At 45.1% G+C, this 21,845-nt stretch overlaps 1 protein-coding gene and 1 long non-coding RNA gene across 3 annotated transcripts in view; both read right to left on the bottom strand.

Annotated features, from left to right (window-relative positions):
• Positions 1–697: 697 nt before the first annotated feature.
• Positions 698–21,845, bottom strand: part of LOC122544005 (uncharacterized) — a 32,033-nt gene continuing 10,885 nt past the window's right edge. The window contains exons 1-4 of one of the 2 annotated variants that reach the window (XM_043683018.2): positions 19,195–19,263; positions 16,123–16,206; positions 7,867–7,953; positions 698–1,718 (exon numbers count right to left, since the gene is read on the bottom strand). In XM_043683018.2, coding sequence (XP_043538953.2) covers positions 1,060–1,656 — 597 coding nt within the window. In that variant the 5' untranslated portion in view covers positions 1,657–1,718; positions 7,867–7,953; positions 16,123–16,206; positions 19,195–19,263 and the 3' untranslated portion in view covers positions 698–1,059. Of the gene's footprint in view, positions 1,719–7,866; positions 7,954–16,122; positions 16,207–19,194; positions 20,194–21,845 lie in introns of those variants that run through there. The other variant, XM_087983656.1, reaches the window with a different exon arrangement.
• On the bottom strand, positions 7,866–12,895 carry LOC148136232 (uncharacterized). The gene is made up of 2 exons (XR_015754580.1): positions 12,771–12,895; positions 7,866–7,950 (listed from the first exon to the last, which is right to left on the bottom strand). It is a non-coding gene; the product is annotated as an uncharacterized LOC148136232 (long non-coding RNA).

Genomic DNA, 21,845 nt, shown 5'->3' with positions numbered 1-21,845 from the left:
AACGTTCCTCCTTTTCATTGCTATCCCTCAAAAAGGACCTTGAGCAGTGGGCCTCACTTTAGGACACTGCTGTTTTCGGGAATGCAGGGCATCACAGCATGGATGAGGGACCTCGGTTACTTGTGTTACAAGGTGTAAAGAGTGTCTGGTCACTTTGAGAGAGTTGCCTTTTCGGAGATGAGAGATTGTAACAGTACATGTGTCTGTGACTGGCGGACAGCTGCAGAGCGTGGTGAGAATTGTTAATATGTAACAATCAGCTTGGGTTGTGTTTTGATGTTAAAGCAACCGGTTTTGAATTTAACCAATCTATTTAAATTCTTCCCAGGATACCAAAAACCATTTGAATTTGATTTTATTGCCAACATCGGATCAATGTGAGGATATGCGTCTTGGTGGCAAAAAGGAAGGGCATTTTGAAAATCAGTCAGAGCTAACCGCCCATCAAACATGAAAGGGCTGGAGACGCTCTCAAAAGAAACCTCTCAGAAGGCACCATCTATTAAAAGTACCAAGGAATTTCAAGCAAAGACACTCACAGTAAAACAAAACGAAGACAGTCCAGGGAGGTGACAGCAGAGTCGGGCAGACGGAAGCAGCAGATTCAGAATACCGGAAGGAAGACAGCTTGAGACACTACATGGACTTTGGGAGATTAAGTAATTTAACGTTTAATAATTATTGTAGAAACGAGTGGTTGAGGTAAATGGCATGAGTACATTTAATGGAAGCTAGATACAAACGTAAAGGAGAAAGGATTGGAAACATATGCTGATGGGGAAAATGTAGGGTGGTGGAACCTAAATATTGACAGAGACCACATGAGCCAACTGGCCTAGTACTGTGCTGGAGACTCAGTGCGATGCAGACAAATTATTCATGTCACATCTACCTGCAGTGGGAAAGAAAACACTATTATCCAGGATGAAATAAGCACTCTTTATTTCGGTGGAAGTGTACACTCCCAGGCTCAAAGAGCATCAGGCTTACTGGAAGCTGGGTGGTCAGGCTGACAGAAAGAAAATCTTCCACATCACCCACTGTGAGAATGAACAGAGTTCACTCCTGGGTGTGACTTACAGCAGTGGCAACAGCAGAATCCAACCTCTGTGATCCCTTGCGAACCCGTTGGTGTTTCAGCAGATGCCACAATTGAGCAAACCGCATCCCACACACAGAGCAAGGATATGGCTTCTTCCCCATGTGAACTTGCTGGTGTGTCCGCAGGTTGGTTAACCGAGCGAATCCTTTCCCACATATGGAGCAGGTGAACGGCCTCTCCCCGGAATGAACGAGCTGGTGTGAAAGCAGGTTGGAGGAATCACTGAACCCCTTCCCACAGACGGAGCAGGCGAATGGTCTCTCCCCATTGTGAATGCGTTGGTGTCTCAGCAGGCTGGATGAGTAAGGGAACCCCTTCCCACATTTGGAGCAAGTGAAGGGTCTGTCTCCAGTGTGACTTCGCCGATGAGTTTCCAGCCTTGAGGGGGTAATGAATCCCTTCCCACAGTCCCTGCATTTCCAGGGTTTCTCCTCACTGTGATTGCAGTTATGCTGTAACAATTCCGATGATTGGCTTAAGCCTCGTCCACACACACAACACGTGAATGGTTTCTCTCCATTGTGAAAGGCATTTTTTCCCTCCATGTTCAACATGCGATGACTTTCAGTTAATGATTTATTGAGAGGCTGTCAGATTCTGATTTGGTTTGTTTTTCCTGGAGGTAAAACAGAAAAATGGAATCAGAGAAAACACATCAAAACACAAAGGCTAGTTGTGAAATCGAGCAAAATGTATCTAGACATTCATGAGTATGTGTGTCGGAATAGTGACCAGGAAAGTGCCAGATTGTCATAACTATCCAATGTGTTCACCAGTGTCCATTAGGGAATGGAATCTGACATCCAGTCTGGACCCACACAAGTCTCTGGCTTTTATGCCAAGAGGTGGGAGGATGGGGATGAGATAAACAGAGAGGTGGCTGAAATGGTGGGGGGGGTTGCTGAAGGAGACAGAAATTGTATAATTACAAGTTAACCACATCTATGAAAGAATCTCTAAAATCCTGAACCTTTCTCAAATTGAGGGAAGGATGTTCTGGCTACAGGGGGGGTGCAAAGGTTTACCAGACTAATTCCTGGGATGGCAGGTCTGATATTTAAAGAGAGACTGAATTGGTTAGGACTATATTCACTGGAGTTTAGATGTCTGAAGGTTAAATCTCACAGAAACCAATAAAATTTGTATCACAGAGTCACACAGAATGGAAACAGACCCTTTGCCCACCTTGTCCATACCGACTAGGTTTCCTAAACTCAACTAGTCCCTTTTGCCGGTGTTTGGCATTTAACCCTCAAAACCTTTCCTATCTATGTACCCATCCAAATGTCTTTTAAATATTGTGATTTGTAACTGCCTCTACCACTTTCTCTTGTTCCATATATGCAGCCTATGAGAGAAAATGTGGCCCTTCAGTAAAAACCCATCTGGTTCACTAACAACTTACTTTTTCTTTAAAAAAAGGGAAATCTGCCATTCTTATCCAGTCCAAGCTACTTGTAAAACACAAACAGAGAATGCTGGAGAAACTCAGCAGGTTTGGCATTATCTCTGGAGGGACAGACAGAAACAAAGCCAATACTGAGTTCACAGACCCCCTTCAGAACTTCATTGCTGTACTTATTGGTGCTAAATCACAAACTATAGCTTCTCCAATGCCATAGCTACATCTTGTTACATGTTAAGGCATTTGATAATGCTCCCCATGGTAGGCTGATGGAGAAAGTGAGGTCGCATGGGGTCCAAGGTAGACTAGCTCGATGGATAGACAACAACTGGGCAGCAGGAGACAGAGAATGGTAGTGGAAGGGAGTTTGAAAACTAGCCACCGGGATACATGAGCACCAACTAGCCACCAAAACACATGAACAACTATCACTGGTATCCATACACACAGACAAAGAGGGACACCAGTTTGACTGGGACAATGCATCCATCCTGGGACAGGCCAAACAAAGGCATATGCAGGAATTCCTAGAGGCCTGGCATTCAAACCGGAACTCCACTAACAAAGATAGATTTGCACCCATTTAGGAACCTCTCAGAAACAGAATTGGAAATGCTTTTACCCACCACAACAAACCAACACACATAAATTGCAAGTGGGACAACACCAGAGCTTCAGCAGAGGCCCACTGATGATGTTACCTAGCATGGTAACAAAATGTCTGAAAGCAAACTCACCGGCTCAGCGAGCAAACCAACAACCCAAATCTTTTATCTGCCTACTGTCTTATCCTTTCTCTCTGGGCTCCATCTCTAACTATCTACTCACTCCTTCTCCTCCCATCCCTCATCAGCATTTTCCTAGTTGCTAACAGTTCTGAAGAAGGGTCACTGGACTTGAAACTTGAACTCTTTTCTCTCACCACAAATGGTACCAGACCTGCTGAGTTTCTCCAGCAATCTCTGGTTTTGTTCACTCCAGCATCCACAGTTCTTTGTTACATGCTAAATACAATAATTTATTGCAGGATGAATTGAATGCAAAAGTAGGGAGGTTGTGTTTCAGTTGGACAGGGCACTGGTAAGACCACATCAGGAATACTGTTTACAGAACTGGTCACTGCATTTACAGAAGACTACTAAACCTCGAAAGCCATTTAAGAGAATGCTTATTAGGCCAATATCTGGCATGGCTGAGTTGTCTGACAATAAAAGGTTAGACAGGCTAGGACTACATCTGCTAGAATCATAGAATTTATAGTATAGGAGGCAGCCATTCAACCCATCATCTCTGCACTGGCCTCTGAAAGAGCTACCCCGCAAATCCCATTCTCCAAACCTACCTCTGTAGCCCTCTTAATTATCACTTTCAAATGTACAAGATAACGAACAGCTTCTTCACTATCCTGTCAACCTGGTACTCCACTATGAAACTGCACTCCAAGATCTCTTTATTCAGCAACAGTCCACTGGACCTTCCCATTAAGCGTAGAGGCCCTGCACTGATTTGTCTTTCCAAACTAACACCCCACATTTATCTACTGCTGACACACCATTGGGGGAACTTACAAAACCACGTTCTATACAATAAAGGCCTAAAAGAAGCTCTAAAAATAATCTTTTCTAAAAAAAAACTACCCTTCCCTCAGCCACAGTATTTAAATTTTATGCAAATGAGGAAAACATTTAAAATCTTAAAATCCCAGCACTTCAACGAAACTTGCATCAACCAACAACAGCCTCCTCCTCAATCCTCTATCAGTGAGCTCTCAAATCTCAAGATCTGAGTAAGTTCAAGGCCTGATCCCTGTCATTATTTAAACTAGTGTCACAAAGTTATGTACAGTACTCAAAGTAGAAGGCAGGAAGCTAAAGTTTTTTTATTTCCCTTTTTTTTGTTTTTTTACAAACAGTGTGGTTCCTTTAAGAGATAAAGTTCTTTTTAAAGCTTGGAGATGTAAAAAACATGTCTGCAAGCAGCTGCAGATACATGTTTCTATTTAAGAACTGTCTGTGTATCAATTCACTGTGTGACTGGATACTTTAGGCTTTTTGGATTAGATTAGATTCTCTACAGTATGGAAACAGGCCCTTTGGCCCAACAAGTCCACACCGATCCTCCAAGACCCACCCAGACCCATTCCCCTATCCTATATTTACCCCTGACCAATGCACCTATCACTATGGGCAATTTAGCATGGCCGATTCACCTGACGTGCACACCTTTGGACTGTGGGAGGAAACCGGAGCACCCAGAGGAAACCCATTTGTTTTGATATTTTGGCCATGAGTTTGAATTTAGCCAATTAATTTAAACCAGGCCCTAGACACTGAAAGCCAACTGAATTTAAAACTGATGGTGTTGACAACCTAAAACCAATCACATTATAAGAATTTGATGTGTCAAAGTGGGTATATAAAAAGGGTTTTTTGACAAACTGGGAAAGAGCCAACTGCCATCTGAAGAGAGCGCAACCCTCCATCTGAGAAATAAATATCAGGCTCTCACCAGAAATCGCCACACTCTCTAAAAATGCATCATCTATCTATAAAATGCACCACGGCACCTTTAGCTACTAATCCTGACAGCAGAATTCACAGAGAGAACAGTCCTGTCACAAGCATTCAATGATGAGAGGTGTTTTAGAAAGGAGATCAGCAGACAGCGTGAGGAGCTAAGTTTTAATTTATTGTTTTCTTAATTTCTTGGGTTTATACAAGTGGGACCTGTGTTATTTAAACAGCATACCAACCAAATTTAGTTCAGTCAGGGACTAGGCAGTAGCTTAGGAGGAACTGTCTGATTTGTTAGTAATTTTGTTAATTTGTTCACTGTTAGGGTTAAATAAATAAACTTTTACTTATTACTTATAAAGTGAATATGATGGATTCCTTTCTTTTAACCACTCCTTTATCACAGATTGGGGGTGAGGGGTAGGTTTATACCCCTTGGCACACTTTTTAAAAATCAGACTATGAGGCAAGGTGAGCTTCTCTGGGTGATTTGGTTTTAATTATCAGAAGGGTGGTCAACCTCCCCTCTGGAACTACTAATGTCCACTTTCGACCTGCTTAGAATAACTAGTAAAGTTAGGGTCTGGGCTATTCCCTTGTAAAGGTTTGAGGGGATCTGGCCTGGCCCTTAACAAGATGAAGACATGGGTTAGGGAGAAGAAGACACCCTTGTGCTACCTCAGAAGCCTCACTCTGAGATAATAAAGAGTGAACTTGCTCTGCTGACCTGCAGCAAATTTATGTCCCAAGGCTAGGGTGGGATATCTCTGATTTGCGGGAAGATTGTAAGGAAATCACATCCCCATCTCTTGGCATTCAAAGCCATTTGCATGGCCATTTCCTAGTTATTCAAAAGCCATTGACATTGTCACCTCCCACGGTTTACATTTTCATCCCCTATTCAGAAATCAATAAGAACATTACAGTTGGAATTTGACTACTCCCCTATAGTTGCAAAAAAATGATTTGCAACAGATTTGACCATTAAGGGATGATTTGCATTACATTGTTTCTGAGTATGAAGTGGTCACTGCATTGTGTCATGAATGGCATGTGACTGTGGCGGAATGGCTGGGGGCTGTCTTGTGGGCATTACTAACTAAGATGTAAAGATTGTGTATAAAGGAAGGACAGTTTCCTGTGTTCTGGGAGAGCTTTTGTCACAACCCCGTAAGCTCTGCGAGGTGTGTGTTAAAAGTTCCTCCAGAGAGTTTGCACATACTTTGCTTAGTAAATTTGGTTGTTCTTGAAGTTGGTGTGTTGCCGTTGCATCAATCTCAGGAAACAGAACCTAAAAATTCTCACCAACCAGGTCTTGAGTTTTTGTGATCATCATAAGGGCTGGTATTATGTTGGTGTGGTGCTCCATATACAAGCATGAAGACACTCTCTATAATGCAAGCTCATAACATGGGTAAATACTACAAAGATACTTGGATATCACGGAGTAATCCACCAACCATGCCATAGTTTTACAGGGATCAAAAACGAGGGTGGATTTGTCCCAGCGTCAGCAAGGGGGATAGCCACTGAGAGCACTTGACTAAAGGGCTAACTAAGTATGGATTTGCCTCTTATGGAACTGCTCATTATCTGTCCCACCAGTGAATACCCAAACTGTTAAGTATGCCTTAGATAGAGACACCTACTTTGTCCCCATAGCAGCCTCAGGATACCAAATGGGATGGACATGGTGTGGTGTAAAATTATGTCCCAATACATGTGTGAATCATAATGTAACACATGTATTGGGCCAAGCAGTGGAATGTGGTGAAACGGTTAAAAATTATGTCCCAATACATGTGTGAATCTAACCGGAATGGAGGTGTTGCTTAGTCCCGTGTGAATCTTATTACACACCTCCCCGTGTGAATCTTCTTATCTGTATGTAACCAGAATGGAATGTGTTTTTTAGCCTTGCTCTGCTGTTCACATGAATGTTTATATCTGGAAAAGAGTATATCAGCTGGAAAAGTCTCCAGTTCGGTGAGTCTGCTCCGGGGTTACGTTTAACCGCCGAGCGTGGGTTGTTGGCAACCGCTCTACGAGAACTGACGGCTCCCAGTTCCGGTAACATGTAGAGTGAGTATAAGCCAGACCCGGGAGTCTGCTCCGGGGTTACGTTTAACCGCCGAGCGTGGGTTGTTGGCAACCGCTCTACGAGAACTGACGGCTCCCAGTTCCGGTAACATGTAGAGTGAGTATAAGCCAGACCCGTTGTAAGTATGAGACCTGGTTGTGGCGACGCTGCGGGGAATAAAATGCTCATATTCTAGCAGACTCGCCTCTTGGTCGTTTGTTCTGTGTCAGACTACTCTCCTACGAACCTGACCTTGAGAATTTTTTAAAACACATGGTGTGCAGTAAAGTTTGGAATTGGGGACTGAACACTCAAGCCCATCCATGGATGGGATTGTATCTCGCATGATTGTTATGATGCAATATGTTGTACTTGTTATTGTGATAGTTTTATTGTATTCCTTAAAATGAAAAGTTAAGGAATGGAAGAGACTCATATCAGGGATTGGTCACCGATGCCAAAAGATAGCTCATATGGGAGAGTGTTCATACTGGCTGCTTACTCTAGGGTCGGATTAACATAGATATAGCTAGTTTATACATTCCTTGCTGCACACTCATCGTCACTTTTATTGATGCGATGATTATTTTGTAAAATGTGGAAAGCATAACAACGTATTTGCCATGCAACAAGAGGAAAATGAGTACAATATCAGAAAATGATTGCAACTTTGATTCTAAGTGCAATGATTTAAATGGTACGTCAAATAATACAAATGAGGTCATGCTTTGTTGAGAATAAACTACTGTAAGGAGGTAATACTCACCACTGCCTGGAGGTGCCCTGGAGGATATAGCAGAGCCAGTAGGGGTGGTCTCACATAAATAGTTTACTGCACCCAAGTCCCATCCTGCTGTTAGGAAGAATGAACAGAATGACATTCCAGCTGCATTCCAGGGAGAAGGATTTGTAGAAACCAAAGGAATTTGACAATTGCTCGCTATATATGGTAAAACTATTTGGAATTGAACAAGTTTCACAAGAAATTCCAAGTAAGGAAATCGGAGTGCCAACTTGGCAGAGCACAACTGTATCGGGGGCTGAGAAACCCCCGATTTCAGCAGCAACTCTGGGAAACGACCAACTGTGAAGAAATGCCCCATTTCAGCAGGCATAGTAGAGACATTGAGAAGTGTTCCAGCCTAGCCAGTTGCCAACCGAGTGATAACGTTTAGGGTTGGTTGAACCCAGGATGGTAGTTGAGATATCTCGAGTAGTTAAAAGTGTGTATCATTCACTTAAGTACTGAATAAATTAATTAGGTTTTATAGAGCTCTATGTGTTCCCACTGTATTTTTGTCTATTTATGTACTGTTGTCTCACAGAGGCGAGCAACGGTGGGATGGTTGAGAACTGGAGGGATACCCTTTAAAATAAGGATTTGCCCATTTAAGACAGAGATGAGAATTTGTTTTCAACAGCGATAGTGAGTCTTTCAAACTCTTCTTCAACAAGGAGGAACAAGAGTCCTTTAATGTTTTTAAGGCAGATATTGAAATATTTTTGACAGGAGGAGGAGTGCAAGATTATCAAACTAGGGAGGAATATGGTGTAATCAGATCAACTATAATCTTAGTGAATGGCAGAGCTGGTTCAAGACAGAGTTGCTAATTCCTACTGCTAATTTGTACGTGAATATGTTAATGTTGCTTTCCAACACTCCTGTGAAACAGATTGTAATATTCTATAATGCAAAAGGCTTTCTGTAAACTTAAAATATTGTCAATGATTTGTAGATATAACTCCATTTCTTCATCACCTCTGGTGAATAACCTATAACGCCTTGTCACAGCATTGTGGGAGCACCTTCCCCACATGAACTGCACTGTGCAAGGAGGCTAAACATCATCCTGTCCACAGGCTTTTTGGGACTGGCAACATTTGCGGGTCTTGTGAATTTGATTCTGCAAGGAGCCAAAACTGACAAGGCAGGCTAAATTCTATATTGTAAACTCGGTAATTCTATGACTTGACAAAAGGCACCAACACTAAAGAGGAGGGACAAGCCTCTGCAACCAACAACCATCCCTTCTCCCCAATCTAAACTAACAATCAGTTGTTCTGCCTGTGTTTCGCGATTCAGTTCTGTGAGCGACATCTACAATTTCAAGAAAGTAAAACATAGCATGCAAGTTCAATTGCTGGAAACACTCATCGGGTCAGGTAGTATCTGTAGAGAGTTACAGTTTCATGATGTGCAGGGCATAGACAATAACTTAAATGAAATCACCATCTTTAATTGGTCTAAGTTATTTTTCTAATTATAAAAAAATTAAAATATGCTGAATGGTCTATACCATTTAAGAAGTGCGAGAGAAATAAATAAAGTGCAGGAAAAACAATCTCCGACTATGAAAGCTACTAGAGTCATAGAGATGTACAGCACTGAAACAAACCCTTTGGTCCAACTCAGCAACACAGACCAAATACCCTAAATTAATCTAGTCCCATTTGTCAGCACTTGGCCCATACCCCTCTAAACCGTTCCTATTCATATACCCATCCAGATACCTTTTAAATTTCTAATTGTACCAGCCTCCACCACTTCCCCTGGTAGTTCATTCCATACACGCACCACTGTCTGTGTGAAAAAGTTGCCCATTAGGTCCCTTTTAAATCGTTCCTCTCTCACCTTAAACCTATGCCCTCTGGTTCACCCAAGGGAAAAGACCTTGGTTATTCACCCGATCCATGCTCATGATTTCATAAACATCGATAAGGTCACCCGAGCCTCCGACACTGCAGGGAAAACAGCCCCGGCCTATTCGGCGTCTTCCTATAGCTCAAATCTTCCAACCCTGGCAACACCCTTGTAAATCTCCTCTGAACCCTTTCAAGTTTCACAACTATTTGAAGATAAAGCAGGTTCATTAGCAGCACATGATCAGAAGATGGATGTGGTGATAACATCATTTAGTTACAATTGGCAGAAATAAGTGAAATACCAAAAAGAGCTACCACACATCCATTATTAAAGATAAATTTAGACAGTGGTACAGAGGCGGTCAGAGAGATTAGAGGTGAAAGAAACCAATGGACATAGGTTGAGATTCACAATAAAGGAGACACACCAGCACCAGTGTCATGGAACCTTTCAAAAATAGCACAGCACAGTTTCAGACACTTAAAATTGTCAGTGACTGGTTAAAATGCTCACTTCTGAAACAGTTTCAACTGCTGCTGATTTTAAAATCTCCTCCTGGAGCTCGCAGCTAGACATAAAATACAAAAACTGATGTCAGAGAAAAATGTCACAGTTGGTGAACTATCCAGGGAGCACGTGATGTACTTCCCAATTAATGGAGTATGATCACATCACACACATAAGCAGAGCATCTGGGTCTTCACAAACCACTCATCACCACATATTATGAGGCCACCCTTAAGAGGACGTAAAGGAGGTTTTACTGGAACATACAAGGGAGTTTAGTTGCAAAGTTACGTTGGAGAAACTGGGGTTCTCCTCTTTGTGGTAAAGGATATTTCGAGGATCACGTGTACTCAGGGCTGAGAGTTTCTGTGATGAATCCATGTGACTGAACATATGTATGGAGTATGGATTGTATTATGAGCAGAGGCTAAACAGATTGGGGCCTACTATTGACGTTTAGGAGAACAAGAGCTGATTTCATTGTCACATATGGGATTCTTAACGGGCTTGACAGTGTAAATGCTGAAAGGATGTTTTCTTTCATGGGACAACCGGAAGGCACTGTCTCAGAATTCAGGGGTGTCAAATTTAAGGCTGAGGAGGAATTTCTTCTCTCAGATGATTGAGTGTCTTTGGCATTCTTAGGCACACAGTGAGGGGATCAGAATCCTTGTGCATGCTTAAGGCTGAGATAGGTAGATTTTTGATCAAGTATTGTGGAGAAACCGCAGGAAGGTGGACGTGAGGAATGTCGGATAAGCCTATTGAATAGTAGAACAGGCTTGAGGAGCCAAGAGACCTTCTCAGGATGGCAGCTAGTGAATAGTGGTGTTGCGGAAAGGTCAGTGTTGGGACTACAACCTTTTCTCTATACGTTAATGATCTAGATGAAGAAACGGAGGACATTCTGGCTATGTTTTCAGATAATATAAATATACGTGGGCAAACAAGTAGTATTGAGGCGGCAGGGAGGCTGCAGAAGGATTTAGGTGAAAGTGAGGACTGCAGATGCTGAAAATGAGAGTCGATAGTGTGGTGCTGGAAAAGCACAGCAGGTAAGGCAGCATCTGAGGAGCAGGAAAATCGATGTTTCGGGCAAAAGCCCTTCATCAGGTCATTTAGACAGGTTCAGAGAGTGGGCAAAGAAGTGTCAGATGGAATATGACGTGGGAAAGTGTGAGGTCATGCACTCTGGTAGGAAGAAGAGACGTGAACTATTTTCTGAATGGGAATTCAGAAATCTGAAGTGCAAAGGGACATGGGAGTCCTAATCCAAGATTCTCTTAAGGTAAAACTGCAGGTTGAGTCGGTAGCTTATTTTGAGAGGACTAGAATATAAAAGCAAGGATGCACTTCGAAGACTTTCTAAAACTCTGGTCAGGCCACATTTAGAGTATTGTGAGCAATTTTGGGCTCCATACCTCAGGAACAGGTCCAGAGGAGGTTCACAAGAATGATCCCAGGAATGAAAGGCTGAACATATGAGGATTCTGTGTCTATATTCAACGGAGTTTAGAAGGACGACAGGGGGATCTAATTGAAACTTACAGAATACTGAATGGCCTGGACAGAGTGGACAATGGAAAAATGTTTCCATTGGCAGGAGAGACTAGGACACAAGGGCACAGCCTTAAAGTAAGGCGACAACCCTTTAGAAAGGAGATAAGAAGAAACTTCTTCAGCCAGAGAGTGATGAATCTATGGAATTCATTACCACAGAAGGCTGTGGAGGCCAGGTCATTGAATATATTTAAGACAGAGACAGATGGTTAGCACTGCTGCCTCACAGCGCCAGAGACCTGGGTTCAATTTCCGCCTCAGGCGACTGACTGTGTGGAGTTTGCACATTCTCCCCGTGTCTGCGTGGGTTTCCTCCGGGTGCTCCGGTTTCCTCCCACAATCCAAAGATGTGCACGTCAGGTGTAGGGGTAAATGTAGGGGAATGGGTGGGTTATGCTTCGGTGGGTCGGTGTGGACTTGTTGGGCCGAAGGGCCTGTTTCCACACTGTAAGTAATCTAAATCTAAGATAGGTTCTTGATTGTCAAGGGGGCCAAGAGTTACGGGGAGAATGGGGTTGAGGTACTTATCAGCAGTGACTGAATGGCGGAGCAGACTCGATGGGCCGAATGGCCTATTTTCTGCTCCTGTGTCTTGTGATCTACCCCTGTTCCTAATTCTTGCGGACCTTGGGACACCTAGAGATCTCACAAGACAGTGGATCCAGGTTGGCGTCATTTCCCTCTCCTCGGTCAGACGTTTTGGATTCAAATTGTGAGGTACCACGACAGTACACCATTCCGTCACGGAGGGAAACGGGTCTACAACATGACAACAAAACAAGTGGAAATGCGCACGCGCTGTCCGTTGCCCATATAAGGGCCGGCAGTCACCCTGCTCCCTGACCTTCGATGCTCCGCCCCTTCCCCCACCTGGAAAATGGCAGCCGCTCCCAGGGGCCTGGAACGAAGCCTGAAGCTGTTTCCCGTTTGGTGCAAACGGGGGACCGCTAGTGTCTTACCGCGGAGTTACGCTCGCACAAGAGGCTCGCCGCCGCCATCGCTCCCTCCGCTCCGCTTCAATGTCACCATTCGCGCATCCAATAAAAATATAAACATTCGCCACCGCTTCGGGCGCAGCGATGCCCCGCACGTAACCCTGCTGCGCCTGCGCATCCTCTCCAGTTGTGCTGAGAACCCTGGATCCTCTGCGCCTGCGCATCCTCTCCAGTTGTGCTGAGAACCTGGATCCGCTGCGCCTGCGCATCCTCTCCAGTTGTGCTGAGAACCCTGGATCCTCTGCGCCTGCGCATCCTCTCCAGTTGTGCTGAGAACCCTGGATCCGCTGCGCCTGCGCATCCTCTCCTATTCGCACACTGTTGGGGGTCCTGGATCCGCACCTTGCCATTGACAATCCAAATTGTTCTAATTTTCACTCCATTCGCGATCCCATGGGGAAAGTTATGCCAGATATGGTTTCCGAATCAATACTTTGGCACTGTACTTGTTTTTTTTAAATTTCGCTCCGTTGATTGGACACTGGGTCAATCCACTCAGCTTGAAACCCATACTTGTGATGGAGCGATGATTGAAAATCAGTTGCCTTTTACAGAACTAGGTCAGGTCAGGGCAGGAAATCACTTCGGGAAAAACATCGCGCTGAAAGCGACTTGGAACGAGAAATGTCTATGAAATAATTGAGCCTAATGGTTATATGAGCAGAATGGTGGGATCAACCTTGATGCAGTCGAAGAGTGAAAAGGGTTAAGATATCTCACGATCATTCAGAGAGTCATATAGAATGGAAACGGGCCCTCCAATCCAACTTCTCCAAGCTGATCAAGTTTCCCAAACTCAATTAATCCCAATTGCCTGCACTTGGGCCATATCTTTGTAAACTTTTCCTATTCATGTATCTGTCCAAATGTCTCTTAAATGTTGTAACTGTATCATCACGTACCACTTCCTCTAGCCACATATGAACCACCTTCTGTGTAAGAAAGTTGTCCCTCCAGTCCCTTTTAAATATGCCCCCATCCGACTTATGCCCTTAACATCAAACAGAGTGAAAGGTCAAAAGTTATCTGCAAACTTACTAACAATTCCTCCTAAATCAATCACCGAGGATGTCATTTGTGACTTTAAGTACTGTTTCAGTACGTTGGCAAAGGCAAAACCTCATTAGAGGGAATTCTAATGTGGAGTTCAGGAAAAAATGGGCATGGATATGAGAGGTGACAACATCATAGAATCCCTACAATGTGGACCAAACCATATGGTACATTGAGTCCACACTGACCCTCGAACAGCATTCCCCACCCCCATTCTTGCTTCCCACATTTCCCATGGCTAATCTACCTAGCTTGCACTTCTCTGGACACTATGGGCTATTTAGCATGGCTAATCCACCTAGCCTGAACCTCTGGACAGTAGGAGGAAACTGGAGTACCTGGAGGAAACCCATGCAGACACGAGGAGAATGTGTAAATTCCACTCAGACAGTCGCCCGAGAGTGGAATGCTGTGAGGCTGCAGTGCTAACCACTGGGCCGCTCATGTTCAAAGACAACTAAATTTGGAAAAAGGCCAATTTTAATAAGATCAGGTCAGAGCGAATGGAGTGCAGATATTTTTGGTAAATCTGTCACACCAGTGGACAAGAAGAAAATGGACTGTACAGGCTCAACATGTTAAAGATAAAGAGTGGGACCAAAAAATCCAGCGAACCTGGATGTCAATGAATATACAGGAAACAGAAAATGCTGGAGATCACAGTGGGTCAGGCAGCATCCATGGAGAAAAATCAAGCTAAGGTTTTAAATCCAGGTGACTCTTCATCATAGCTCTGAAATGTTAGCTTGCTTTCTCTTCATGGATGCTGCCTGACCTGCTGTGATCGCCAGTTTTTTTTTTGTTTTCAATTCCGGTTCATTATCTTGCTGCAGGTGTACAAAACTCTGGTGCAGTCACACTTGGAGTACTGCGGACAGTTCTGGTCACTGCATTGTAGGAAGGACGTGAAAGCTTTGGAAAGGGTTCAGAGGAGATTTACTAGGATGTTGCCTGGTATGGAGGGAAGGTCTTATAAGGAAAGGCTGAGGGACCTGAGGCTGTTTTCCTTGGAGAGAAGGTTGAGAGGTGACTTAATTGAGTCATGTAGGATAATCAGAGGGTTAGACTGGGTGGACAGTGAGAGCCTTTTTCCTCGGACGGTGATGGCTAGCATGAGGGGGCATACCTTTAAATTGAGGAATGATATAGATTTCAGAAGTAGTTTCTGTACTCAGAGAGCAGGGGTGTGTAACGCACTGCCTGCAACAGTAGTAGACTTGCCAACTTTAATGGCATTTAAACGATCAGTGGATAGTCATATGGACGAAAATTAAATTGTGTAGATTAGATGGGCTTCAGATTGGTTTCCCAGGTCGGAGCAACATCGAGGGCTGAAGGGCCTGTACTGCACTGTAATGTTCTAGGTAAATTCCAATGTCTGCAGTAATTTGCTCCTACTAAAGAATATACAGGATTGGATAGTGAAAATAAGGGAGGCTTGTGGGAGACAGTGAGGGCTCAACACAGTAGAAGCACTGAAGGAGTGGAGAATATGCATGAGAGAACATGAAAAGGGAATTAGGAAAACAAATATAAGTCATGGAAGGATAATGGCAGGGAAACTAAAGGAAAATGACAATGCCAGTCTTCAACCAATTAAATTTACTCCACGTGATATCACAAAATAATTGCTGAATACGGCTGAACATATGAGAATCAACATTAGTTGACTGGAACAAGTTAGCTACAAGCCAGATAGAAGAAACTGTAGAAACTGGTAAACAGGTTACTCCACCCAAGTTTCATCCTACAGAATAAACAGAATGACGTTCCAGCTGCAGTTAGGAAGGATGACTGAAGACCACTTGGAATTCGGGACTAAATTATCAGGTCAATCGTGGATCTCACGTGATTGTTGTAATGCGATTTATTATACCTGTTATTGTAATAATACTGTGTTTATTAAAACGGAAAGTTAAGAAATGGAAGAGATCTACAACAGGGATTATCTCAGATGCTAAAAGAAAGCTTGTATGGAAGAATGTTTGGAATGGCTGCTTACTATAGGATAGGAATAACATAGATATAGCTAGTTCATAATATTCCTTGTTATTCGTTCATCATCATTTGTGTTGATATGTTTATTTTGTAAGATGTGGAAAGTACAATGTACTTGCCACGGAACAGAAGGAAAATGAGTAAGATATCATGAAATAATTTGTAACTTTGATTCTAAGTGCAATTATTTAAATGGTATCGTCAAATAACACAAATGAGGTAGTGCTTTGTTGAGAATAAACTACTGTAAGGAGGTAATACTCACCACTGCCTGGAGGTGCCCTGGAGGATATAGCAGAGCCGGTTGGGGGAATCTCAGATAAATAGGTTACTGCATCCAAGTTCCATCCTGCAGTTAGGAAGAATGAACAGAATGACATTCCAGCTGCGGTGAAGCTGCATGGGGCTAAGTTATGATTGAGACCACAAAAGGGAGAAAAGATTTGTAGAAACCAAAGGAATTTGACAATTGCGAGCTATATATGGTGAAATTATTCGGAATTGGACTAGTCTCGCAAGCAATTCCAAATAAGGAAATTGGAACGCCAACTTAGCAGGATTGAATCAAAAAAAGCAACTGGAAAATCCCCAATTGCAGCAGCAACTCCGGGAGATGAGCAATTGTGAAGAAATACCCTACGTTAGGAGGCTTAGTAAAGGCACTGAGAAGTGTTCTGGCCTGGCTGACTGCCAACTCTCCCGGGTAATAATGTTTGGGGTTGGTTACAGAACCCAGGGTAGTAAAGGATGGTGGTTGAGATATCTCCAGTAGTTAAAGGCATGTATATCATTCACTTAAGTACTTAATAAATTATTCAAGTTTTATAGCACTGTAAGTGTCTCTATTGTATCTTTGTCTCTCTCTCTCTATATATACATACACACTTCACCCACCACCGCCCTTGAACCCCGCCCGTCCCAATGCAACAAGGACAGAACCCCCCCCACCCCCAGTCCTCACCTTCCACCCCACCAATCTCCGCATACATCGCATCACCCTCTGCCACTTGCATCACCTCCAAACAGACCCCACCACCAAAGCTATATTTCCCTCCCCACACCTATCAGCGTACTGGAGAGACCATTCCCTCTGTGACTCCTTTGTCAGGTCCACGACCCCCACCAGCCCATACCCCACTCCTGGCACCTTTCCCTGCCAGTGCAGGAAGTGCAAAACCTGCACCCACAGCACTTCCCTCACCTCCTCTATCCAAGGCCCCAAGGGATCCTTCCACATCAGTCAGAAATTTATCTGTACTCCGACAAGTGTCATCTACTGCATCTATTGCATCCGGTGTGGTCTCCTCGACATCGGAGAGACGAGACGCTTCTTGCAGATCGTTTCAGAGAACATCTCTGGGACACCCGCACCCACCAACCCCAGAGGCCCATGGCTGAACACTTCAACTCCCCCTCCCAATCCGTCAAGGACATGCAGGTTCTGGGCCTCGTCCATCACCAAACCGTTACTATTTGACGCCTGGAGGAGGAACACCTCACATTCCGCTTTGGGACCCTGCAACCACAAGAGATAATTGTGGATTTCAACAGCTTCCTCATTTCTCCTCCCCCTGCATTATCCCAGTCCCAAGCCTCCAACACAGCACTGCCCTCCGGACTGTCCATCACTCCCCCCTCTGACCAATCACCTTCTCCCTAACCTTCTTCCACCTTTCATTTTCTCAGCTACCTTCCCCTCCAACCCCACCCTCCTCACATTTATCTCTCGGCCCCAGCCCACAATCCTCATTCCTGATGAAAGGTTCATGTCCGAAACATCGATTTCTCCTGCTCCTCAGATGCTGCCTGACCTGCTGTGCTTTCCCAGCAATACCCTCTCAATTCTGATCTCCAGCATCTGCAGTCCTCACTTTCTCCTACACATTGTTGTCTCACATGCACATGCAATTCCTATGTTTAGTGGGGTCCCAGTGTTGGAGCCATTGCTATGTGTGCTATATATTAATGATTTAGAATTGACTGTAGGAGGGTTGATAAGTAAGTTTACAAATGATACAAAAATTGGTGAGGTGGATCGCCTTAGATTACACGAGGCTATAGATGGGCTGGTCAGACACAAAAAGAATTCTATCAGCATAAGTGTGAGATGATGCACTTGGGTAGGGCAAACAAGGCAAGGGAATATACGATGAACAGTGGGACCCTAGAGAGTACTGAGGATCCGCGGGACCTGTTGGGTATGCACGCCAGTTCATTAAGGCATCAGGACAGAGAGATAGAGTGGTTAAGATGATGGATGGGATACGTGCCTTTATTTTTCCAGGCACAGAGTTTAAGAGCCGGAAGGTTATGCTGGAATTGTATAAAACATTGGTTAGGCCACAACTAGAGTCGTTGCGCAGTTCTGGAATCCACATTATAGTAAGAAAGTGATTGCACGAGAGAGAGAGGGGATTTGCCAACAGGTTGCCTGGAGAGTTTTCATTCTGACTTGAAGGGATGATATGACTGAGATGTATAAAATTGAGGGGCATGGATAGGGTAGACAGGAAGAAACCTTTCCCCTTGGTAATGACCAGGATCATAGATTTAAGAACGGGGCCTGGTGTAGTGGGGAATGAGAGGAATTTTCCACCCAGAGGGTGTTGGGAATTTGGAACTCACTGCCTGTAAAGATGGTAGATGTATAAACCCCTTGTAACATTTAGGTCGTATTTAGATGTACATTATGATGCCAAGGCTTTACGTGGCTGTGGTCCGAGTGCTGGAAAAGGCGAATAGAATAGTTGGGATAGTTGGGTTGTTTTTGACTGACGGAGACTTGACGGCCAAAGGGTCCTTTTTGGGCTGTACATTTCAACAGCTATGACTTCAGAGAAGAATGGGAGGTTGGAGATGGGGCAGTTTGCAAGAACGAGGGTGTCGACAATGTGTTTTTACAAGAGGGGGAGTGATGGCAGACTTGAAGAACAGAGGGAGAATTCCTGAAGAGAAGGGGAGGATAGTTCATAATATGAGCAATATAGAAAGATTGAGGGATGAGGCGTGCAGTGGGAACAGGTTCGATTGAGCAACTGGAGGGTTTCATGGATAAGGTGAAAAGTGATGAGTGAAAATGGAGGAGGAACAAAAGGAAAATGCCATCTCAGGGCTCAGAGAAGGAGGAAATTCTGAAGCAATTTGGTCAATGGCAAACGGAAGAGAAGGAAGTTGATCTTATTGTTTCAATCTTAGTAACCAAAGCAGCTTCATGTGCTCCTCACATTTTTCATGGAAGTGAAGTTGGAGGGGACAGGGGAAAGGACAAATTCTTCAAAGGAAATAACTTTTAAGTTAGGAAAATACACTGCATTGAAGACAAAGGTAATTTATTTACCTTTATCCAGGATATTAAAACCTAAAAGTGGCCTGACGTTTAATAAAAATAGGTCCCATTGAAGACAGTTCAGTTCTGGATGTGATGAACTGCAACATTCAATCATTGCAGTTATTTGTGAACTCGCTGGTGTGTCAGCAGGTTGGATGACTGAGTGAATCCCTTCCCACATGCAAGGCAGGTGAATGGCCTCTCTCCAGTATGAACTCGCTGATGTTCAGTGAGGTGCGATGACCGCTTGAACCCAGTCCCACAGTGAGAGCACCTGAATGGTCTCTCATCGGTATGAATGCGTTGATGGAGCATCAGTTCCCTGGAGCCTTTAAAGCACTTCTCACAGTCGGGACATTTAAAAGGTCTCTCCTCAGTGTGAACACGTAGATGACATGTCAGTTCCCTCGAACTTTTAAAGCACTTTGCACAGTCTGGGCATTTGAAAGGTCTCTCCCCAGTGTGAACTCGCTGGTGTCTCAGCAGGTCGGATGACTGAATGAATCTCTTGCCACACTCAGAACAGTTGAATGGCCTCTCCCCACTGTGAACCTGCCGGTGCCTCAGGAAGCTGGATGAATCAGCGAATCCCTTCCCACACTCGGAACATGTGAATGGCCTCTCCCCAGTGTGAACTTGCCGGTGGGTCAGTAAGTTCGCTGACTGCGTGAATCCCCTCCCACAAATGGAGCAGGTGAATGGCCTCTCGCCGGTGTGTCTGCGCCGATGAGTTTCCAGTTTCGATGGGGAAATGAATCCTTTCCCACAGTCACCGCATTTCCACGGTTTCTCCCCAGTATGGCTGCATTTATGTTTTGACAAGCCAGATGACTGGCTGAACCCTCGTGCACACACAGAACACGTGAATGGTTTCTCGTCGTTGTGTACTGTGCTTTGTCCTTCCATGTTCAAAGGCCCGTGATATTCTGCTCCTGATGAATATTGTGCATCTGTCAGGTCTTGATGCTCCATGTGGTTTCAGCTTCCCACCTGCCCCTTTCCAAAAGCCTGCAAAATTAAGTTAAAATAAGAGAAAGCAACTGATAGAGATCCAAAAAAGAACACAAAGAACATAAAAAATTCAGAGCTGGAATAGGCAAATTAAGCCCCGGAAGCCTGCTGTACCATTTGAAATGATAATGGCTGGTCTCACCTTGTCCTCAACTCCACCTTCTTGCCAACTCTCTCCATAACCTTTCAATCAATGATTAATTGAGTAGGTTGTGGAACTGAACTGATGGAATCTGATCATTTGTAGGGAGCACAATGAAAATGTGAGCGTGAAAGCAGCCCCAGGATTGGTTTAGAAGCCCAACTGGTTCACCAATGTCCTTCACAGAAGAAATCTGACACCCATATGGACTGATGCAAGACTCTGGCCTTGACGTGATGAGTGAGAGAGACTGAGCAAAAGGGAAACAAAATGGTTTTTGTACATCTATGACTCAACCAGTGTGTTGAGAGAATTCCCCAATCCACAATGCCCAACTTCTCGAAGGAGAACAGCAGCCTGGTGCAGAGTAAAACCTTCACCTCCAAGACTTCCTTCAGTGAGTTGAAATTGGGGAAAGACTGTTCACCTGCTCCACTTGCGAGAATGGGAAGATACGTGAGCATTTGACTGGAAGGACATAGCTCAGAGTTAGGCTCCGTGGGAGAGATGGGCTGAGAGAATTGGGTGTGAGGGGAGGGAGGGTGGGAAGAGGTATAAGGATTTGGGGTAATGGTAAGAGGTTAGACATTGATGAGGAGGGAAGGGCGATGGCAGTTTAGGTTTTGTGAGAGTCTCGGAAAATCGGCGAGAGTTTTGGTGGGTGGGTAGTGGGAAGAACTGTGAGAGTATGATTAGGGGAACTCTGAGGGTTTGGTGGGGTAAGTGTTGGGGCTGGTGAGAGCTTTGATATTTAAGATGGGGGAAGAATATAAGAGGATTTTGGGTTAGGGAAGAATTTGAGATTTAGATTGGGGAAGAAGGGTTAAAAGAGTTGGTGGGGCTAAGAAATAAAGTCTCAGGCCGGAGCGGGGAGAGCCGGGAGCCTCAGGCCGGAGCGGGGAGAGCCGGGAGCCTCAGGCCGGAGCGGGGAGAGCCGGGAGCCTCAGGCCGGAGCGGGGAGAGCCGGGAGCCTCAGGCCGGAGCGGGGAGAGCCGGGAGCCTCAGGCCGGAGCGGGGAGAGCCGGGAGCCTCAGGCCGGAGCGGGGAGAGCCGGGAGCCTCAGGCCGGAGCGGGGAGAGCCGGGAGCCTCAGGCCGGAGCGGGGAGAGCCGGGAGCCTCAGGCCGGAGCGGGGAGAGCCGGGAGCCTCAGGCCGGAGCGGGGAGAGCCGGGAGCCTCAGGCCGGAGCGGGGAGAGCCGGGAGCCTCAGGCCGGAGCGGGGAGAGCCGGGAGCCTCAGGCCGGAGCGGGGAGAGCCGGGAGCCTCAGGCCGGAGCGGGGAGAGCCGGGAGCCTCAGGCCGGAGCGGGGAGAGCCGGGAGCCTCAGGCCGGAGCGGGGAGAGCCGGGAGCCTCAGGCCGGAGCGGGGAGAGCCGGGAGCCTCAGGCCGGAGCGGGGAGAGCCGGGAGCCTCAGGCCGGAGCGGGGAGAGCCGGGAGCCTCAGGCCGGAGCGGGGAGAGCTAGGAGTCTCAGAGTGGAGGGATAGAGCTAAGAGAGTTCGAGTCTGAGAG

This window comes from Chiloscyllium plagiosum, unplaced genomic scaffold (genome assembly GCF_037043375.1).
Source record: "Chiloscyllium plagiosum isolate Xiang-an unplaced genomic scaffold, Cpla_swu_hap1 HiC_scaffold_46, whole genome shotgun sequence".
NCBI classification, from domain to species: domain Eukaryota; kingdom Metazoa; phylum Chordata; class Chondrichthyes; order Orectolobiformes; family Hemiscylliidae; genus Chiloscyllium; species Chiloscyllium plagiosum.
This window is presented reverse-complemented; position numbering and strand designations above follow the sequence as displayed.